The sequence below is a fragment of the Mizuhopecten yessoensis genome, unplaced genomic scaffold (genome assembly GCF_002113885.1).
Source record: "Mizuhopecten yessoensis strain PY_sf001 unplaced genomic scaffold, ASM211388v2 scaffold10821, whole genome shotgun sequence".
In the NCBI taxonomy this organism is placed as follows: domain Eukaryota; kingdom Metazoa; phylum Mollusca; class Bivalvia; order Pectinida; family Pectinidae; genus Mizuhopecten; species Mizuhopecten yessoensis.
Genome location: NW_018408738.1, coordinates 1,834,460 through 1,842,000, shown reverse-complemented (window position 1 = coordinate 1,842,000; position 7,541 = coordinate 1,834,460). Strand labels below are relative to the sequence as shown.

Below are 7,541 nucleotides of genomic sequence, written 5' to 3'. Positions count from 1 at the left end.
TTCCATTCCGTTTGTCAACTGAAACGCTGACACCCCTGTACATCAAAATACAAGAATCTATATTTTTCGTTGAATATATGTCATAATTACCTTAAGCTCTCAGGAGCTTGTATTTCGACAAACTTATTTATATATATAAATGGTGAGACATTGTAACAGTGTAAAGGCAAAAAACAAATTTTATCATAAGATACCTAAGTTGGAAGGATTAGGATAAAGAGGCTAAATAATCATGCTGAACAAAATTTGGCACTAAAACCACTTACTACGTAAAACTTAAAAACCAGTCCAGAGGGCAGGTGATTGGGACAGCCCCTACCTAACAGCAATATGGATACTGCTGTACATTTTTTTAAATTAATTTATTTGTTACCTTGAGCACGGGTTTGGTAGTTGTTAATATTAAAAGACGTTTTTAGTATTGATGCTGCTCGTGACACCAGTGATGTATTTTTCGCTTACCTTAAAGCGTCATTGTCCAAAGAGAAGAATAGTACGAATTGAAAAGTGTGAATTGCCTACAGCTTGTGTCAAAAGTCAAACCTCTCACGTTCTTTCTCGTCACCTGGACGTTTGTAAATTAGTACAGCTGGTCTCGCAGACGCTTAAACTATGTACACAATATATATACAGTTATACCACAGTATTGTATTGTCTCCGTATGGCTACGAATGCGTTCCAGGTCAGGTAATAGAGCATCGAATGTATGAAATTAATAAATCATTTGTTTAAAATTACAAGTCATCATTTCCATGAAATTATCCAAATAAATAAGATCTGGTTTAGTATTGTTTAATGTACCTCGTATCAACAGCTATACATGGTCATTTTAGGACAGCCTCTCCCATTTGCGAGATGCATGCGTGTGGTGGGGGTGTGCATAATTAATTTGTGTTTTGGGAGTCTGTGGTATGTTCATGTTTGTCTCCTTGTGATAGCGCAGATCTGATGCTGACTTTATAGTGTAATTTCACTTGAGCATACTGCTGAAGACACACTTATTTTACAATCGAACCTCGTTATCTCACCATCTTCAATAGCCAAGTGTTCATAATTTAAATTTGTACTATTCAACCTTGGAAGATTTAGCCTTGTGTTTAATTTCCCTCCACTGCCACCTAGCAGAGACACTTTACTAGTAAAACTTTAAACTTTCAAGATTATTTCAGCACTGGTCGCCTATGTATTTCCCTTGGTTATCATTTACAGTTAGAATATGGCCAATTATCTCTACCAACTCATCAAATATAGAAACTGTTTCTTTAAGTAATGTCCTCCTTTGTTGTTTTTTTTACATAAATCATGACATAGTCGACAAGGCAACTTGGTATTAAGCGCCGCCATTAATATTTACACGCACAGGGACTTGGTATTAATTTCTAGCCTACAGTATGTGTATTATATAATGTATGATAAAAAAAAATATGTGGACCATGGGATGGTAATTTGTGCCAAGTCCCTGTGCCAGGTTCAATAATTTGAAAGCTTATAGAACAAGGCTAAATCAAATAAGGTTGAATACATGAATATGTGAATACAAAATGAACGCTTGGTTAGCAAAGATGAGATGTTACAGGCTGGACAGATAATGACATCAAAAACAGGCTGAAAACATGTATGGAGTGTGTTTTTCTTAAGAGAGGCTGTATAAACACATTATAAATATGTAAAATTATGAGTCCATTTTACCCGAATTACCTGACGTTATTTTCAATATCTTCAGTTTATCTGTATTTTCACACTGTATAAGGAATAGGAATCAGTTTGTTTTTTGGGTTTTAAAAATCCTCGCAACCACTTTTTAGTCATATGTATAAGAAATGTCTGCCAAATATCTGATTCCTTGACAACTTTATTAGAAATATGAAGCAGGAATTGAGCTTTCTATTTCCACTTCATATTATTTGTTGACATTTTTCTGCTACAATACATGGAGTTTCCTCAAAAGATGCTGATAACCGAAAAGAGTCTGGAACCTTAATCATATCTTTTAGAATACTGTGTTTAAAAAAAAAAGGTTATACATGAATCTCCTCGATCCACCAAAACATCAACAAACAACATTTAAACCGTTCATTCTCTAAACCTGTGATTAAAAGGATTGTAAAAGAAATATATGCGTTCGCTTAAATGTAAAAAAAAAATCTGTTCAACATTCATATTTACAGTGGTTTACAAATCCACTAATACATAAGTTGACATAAAATTGTACTACAGTATTTTTGGTCTGATTTTGACAGCTGAATAAGTCTCATCAAGGGTCATTGACCTGTCAGAAGTTGAAGTTGAAGTAGCCAAAGTTATTTGACTTTGGTGTAGAAGCATCCTAAAAATGGGCTAAAAATTGGCCCCCTGAAGAATTGGGAATTTTCTTTCATGACTGATACTTCAGGGACAGTGAACACGCCAAAATAGATCTTCTGCCCATTGCAACACACTTGGGATCTTAAATCTTTCCTTTCGTTCTTCACTGTTCTGCCTTTCTGTGCTTTGTTTCTCTACCACTTGCAACATCAATTTACTTAATATGTGGCTTTGTCATAATGGATTACAGTTTGAGTTCGAACCCTGTGTTAATATTCCATTTTTGGCTGTAGTTATGGCCCTTTGCACATAGGTAATTTCAAAATTAACTTTTGTTTTTACTTATTTTCGCTACTGCTTGCCTTATCAATTTGAAACTTTGTTTGTGACTTTATCATAATGGATTACAGAGTTTGAACTATGTATTAATATTCCATTTTTGACTGGAGTTATGGCCCTTTTGCAAATAAGAAATTCTCATAATTAACTGTTTTCCATATTATTTGTGTAAAGTAGATATTGCAAGTGACGGATTACCGATACTCTGAAAAGTTGGACTAAATGCATAGAATTCTTTGTAATTATTATTCAAAACAAAAATACTTGGGATGACACAGTGTTGATAATGAGGATTGATGTTATAAACGTTTAATGTACATTAAGTGTTCTTAATAATAACACGTAAACTAAGTTAGTTAATCCTTTTAATAATGCTAATCGAATTTATGTCACCCGATTATAATTACGCCACACGTTAAGTGTGAACATCTAACATCAAAATATTAAAATCAACAGCAGTATTAACATGCGACATAAACAAACAGTATAGACCGTGAGAATTTAAGATGATCAAGGGGTAAGATATACATTTGTTTTGTTTGGCCGCTAGCAAATATCCAAATACATACAAGAAATATATGCTGGTACCCTTATCAGACTAAAAGAAATCAGTCTGGCCTCTCGCTTGTGTACATTTGCGAATGAGTGTTTTGGAAGAACGTTGCACGTGCATTGTGTGTTGGAAAGTAAGAGATGCATGCGCATGGTCTGTTGTCCCAGAATACATGGTTAATTAAATATGAGAAAGTGTCGATACATCGCCAACTTTGTAGAATTCGTACAGTTACATAAACAGGTTTTATTAGTATAAGTAGCTAATACTCTTAATATAAGTGACATAAACACATAATATAAGTAATGATTGCACGTAACAGAAGCTCGTTTTATTAACTAGTACATGTAACATGATAAAAAAAGATTACACATGTTTTTCGTTAAAGGATTTGATTATGATAATTGATGGAATTTTAATGTGCGCTGTTTTTATTTGAAGGTCAGAGTTACATCTTGAAACAGTAGAGATGAATAACGTTGACCGTGGATTAGTTACCATGTTAACTCTGAGCATCATCATAGCTGGATTTGTACTGGAAAACAAGTTATTACTGATGCACCATGACCACTTATCTATGCACAGCTCTACGCCAGAGCCATCGAGTTCCACATACAAAGATTCAGCGCGGTTGCAACGGGTTGAAAAGGCAATCAATGTTATTCTTACTCAACGGAACTGTCCGTCGTATGTAAACTTGACAAATGTAGCGGATGCTTTGGTCGGAAAATTATCTGGTTTGTTTGATACAACATCGGTGAGAACTATTTGTGATGTACCTAATGATAAAATTCCTATTTTTAATGAGGAACTGGATGACTCCAAGAATCAAGGTAACGACAATTTATGTTTTCAGTGGATATAAACAATGTTTATACTACTGTAATTTATAAGATTGTGTCTACTCTTTCCATAAGGGTTATGTACATGTACACGTACAATGTATTACACTATACGTCATTACAGATTGACTGACAAAGTTGATTGACAAAGTTGATTAACAAAGTTGCCCCCTTTTCGAGCCTTTTTTGTGTTTGCTGGATTATCATATTTCAATTTATTTTCAAAAAGTCGTTTCTGTTAAACCTTGTAAAAAGGACAACAAACAATATAACAGCATTAAAATGACCAAAACATGAGATATAATGATGTTGTGATGATCACCACATTTTATAAAATAACAATACTAAATTCTTCCATTTATTGTGGTGGTTCATTGTGGGTTATGTTCTGTCGTGTTAATGTGAAAGATGATTTCGTGCTAAGCATGTTTTATCGGCGTGTAATGAACAAGTATGAAATTTCGGGTAATCATTATTTAATGTTCAGTTTCTATATTATAGATGACGACAGTTCGGAGACACTCAATGATTGGACAGTGATACCGTGGTTATGTTGGATAGCAGTGTGGATTTATCGTCTCGCCTTGGCATTTGTATTAGGGCTTTGTGTATTTTGCGGATTACCAGAAACCTTCGAACAAAAAGATGGTAAAGGCTTTTGTCAAATAACGGTATTCATAGTTGTATCAAGTGTTGGGTATTTTCCAAACGTGCTGATGGACGTGTGTGGTTCATACTGCACGGCTTGGTACTTTCCACTGTGTATAGGCTTATCCCGTCTGTTATGGATTATGTCTGTCTGCTTTGTTAATACTGGTTTTGACAAGATTGGAATTAAGATTGTCGCGTATGTGGTTGTATCTATTGTGAGTATAATTGTGATGTACAATGGTTTTCATCCAATGATGATAATGACTTGACGAATCTCGCTCATACATCCCGTGCATTGATACATTTGATCTCTCATTGATACAAACATTTTATTTTGGTGTTATGCATTTGTTTCCTTTAGTTATCGTGAGTTAAATGAGTATCTTGTTTTAAAACTAATATTTTAACATTATTGATTACACGGAGTCACATTTTTCACACCAACCTCAATTTGATTCGCTTTAACATCCCTTACGTTCAGTTCTCATACGCCTAGGATAGCCTAGGTACGAAAACATCTCCTTTCAGAAGTCTTTGACATTTGAAATGTCAGTTTTCAAACATACTTTTACGATAGAGAAAATGGGGATACAATAATTAATGGAGGCCACTTGCGGACTTTTGCGAATCTCGAGTTTTACTTTCCACCATAATGTACTAACAATTATGTCTAATCTACCAAGTAAAATGTAATACAAATCTTTTTCGTGTCTTCTTCAGTGCCTGTGATAGCCTAGGTGATCAGGATATAATCTTTTTTTTTTAATTTAGGCTGTTCTTGCGCGCGCGCTAACATTTGTCACGTATTGCCTTTATGTCCTCATTTCACAACAAGCTGCTAATTTTTATCATGTCTGACCCTATGTGCAGTTATCCGATTTTGTGTATTATTCTGGCTATTTCGGAAGCATTTTTGGCTCGACAGACGATATTAAAATTATTACAAACGTCATGCTTTATGCCACATATTTATTTTAATCAATCAAATCCACCAAGCCATCAATCTATCGTCATAGCTCGTCAACACATGAAATCAGCATTTGACAGATATATAAACACTATTTCAAGTCATATTCGCGGTAAGTTAAGCGGAACATTCTGACTGTGAGTTAAACTTGTTTAAATAGATATAGAGACAAGATAAATTTTGTGTTTGTCCGCAAGCAAAACTTCAAATAAAAACAAAATAAAATGCGGGTTCCATAATTTGAAAAATAAACTAAGTAAACCGAATCGCTTGTTTACCTGTACATTTACGGGGAAGGTTTTAGGATGAGCATAGGTCTGTTGGAAAATAATATAAGCACACGCATGTGTAACAAAATGTTCCTTCTTATTGAATAAAAGGAAAAGGTCAGATCTCAAGGTCACTGATTCACCGGACAAATCAGACTGATGGGTGATTTACCATCCTCATCATCGGAGATCAGGGACAATCCTGGTCCCTTGAAATAGGGACTTGCGATACAAGTGACCTGTAGATATCGTCAGATCGTCCACGACTGTAACCTGTAGCCAGGGTACAAGAACTTTTCGGTACCAAAGTAATGTAAACATGGTATCGAACATCGACGGGAATTAATTCTTTTGGGTTTTCCCGATTGACGTCATTATGGATTAATCACTTGTATACAATGTATCTATTGTGCATATATGGTTACGATATATGCGTAGTGGATTAGTAACTATACTGAAGTAAAAGTATGCCTTGTGGATTCGCTGAGTGTAGTGCTATTGAATAATCCCCATTTACATTGACAGTAAATAAATTATGCAGATTAATCACCATGTTATATTGACAGTACTTTCACCTGCAATCAATGGTTTAAGTGGGTTCCTTAGTCATGGATTACTTGCCGTTATATTGACCAGTAACTGCGTCGTTGTGTTGTGAAACAATTACTATATATACTGACAGTGAACTTTAACGGTAAAGTACTGCTTTGCGATATCTATATAAAGATATGTGTGTATTCTATAACCAAGTGTAGGACACTGTGAAGACTTATGGACATGGATGTAATGGTGTTAAACGTGTATCTTTGCTTGCAATTATCGTAATATATTTTGTATTATATGTTGGGAAAATTTGTTAATATTGTTGGCGGTAAAGGTATGTAACAAAATAGGCCGATAATTAGGCAATTAATGATAAAGTTTGGAACCATCTTATATGATGTAAAATAGTGCTTATCAATAGAGAGCAGCACCTTGGTCAAAAGTACATTAGAGGTCAAATCCTATGACATGGGTAACACCGAGCAGAGGCTGACAGGGGGCTGTTTATGGAATTTCATTTCAGTAATAATTACCATAACTTTAGTATGCATATACAATACCTACACCCATCTTTGTAGCCCAAAAACAAAAGATTCAAATATCCCTACCTCCCTACCGTGACGTAACCTCTATCTCGATGACAGAGCCACGGAGTGATCTCCCTTCCTCTTCCTTTTATGGCGCCTGCTGCATGCTGACTCACGGAGCTTGCTCCAATTCAAAACTTTGTTTTGTCTTTTTGGTTTGGTTTGAGTATCAACTCATATTTTTGCGCAGTTTGTGTGCCTTTTACCCATCTGCCTTTATTGATATAACTAATTGTTGTTGAAAATTATTTTTGTGCCTTTTACGGCCGGTTATTTTACTCCACGTGTGCCGGTGGTGTGCCACGGTCCGCCATTATCGTGGGTTAATTTCCGACCTCTGTTTATTTCGGTGACGGTTGTTTGTTTCGGCAAACGTTATTTATTTTAACCGTTTTCTGATTTATATTACGGGTGAAATTCTTTCTACGTTGCGTACTTTGTACTATCGTATTTTATCCTTATTTTCCCGTTTTATCTGCTTGTAAA

The 7,541-nt window shown here is 35.1% G+C and overlaps 1 protein-coding gene across 1 annotated transcript; it reads left to right on the top strand.

The window, feature by feature from the left end:
* Nucleotides 1-3,649: 3,649 nt before the first annotated feature.
* LOC110462697 lies at nucleotides 3,650-5,397 on the top strand. The gene is made up of 2 exons (XM_021516798.1): nucleotides 3,650-4,029; nucleotides 4,540-5,397. The coding sequence occupies exons 1-2, from the start codon at nucleotides 3,666-3,668 to the stop codon at nucleotides 4,956-4,958; spliced, it is 783 nt and encodes a 260-aa protein (XP_021372473.1). The 5' UTR covers nucleotides 3,650-3,665; the 3' UTR covers nucleotides 4,959-5,397.
* Nucleotides 5,398-7,541: the final 2,144 nt, after the last annotated feature.

Excerpts from the sequence above, each read along its gene's own strand:
- LOC110462697 (XM_021516798.1), top strand. The coding sequence starts at position 3,666 with ATGAATAACGTTGACCGTGGATTAGTTACCATGTTAACTCTGAGCATC. Across the intron at positions 4,030-4,539 it reads GGATGACTCCAAGAATCAAG|ATGACGACAGTTCGGAGACA; the intron begins GTAACGACAATT and ends TCTATATTATAG.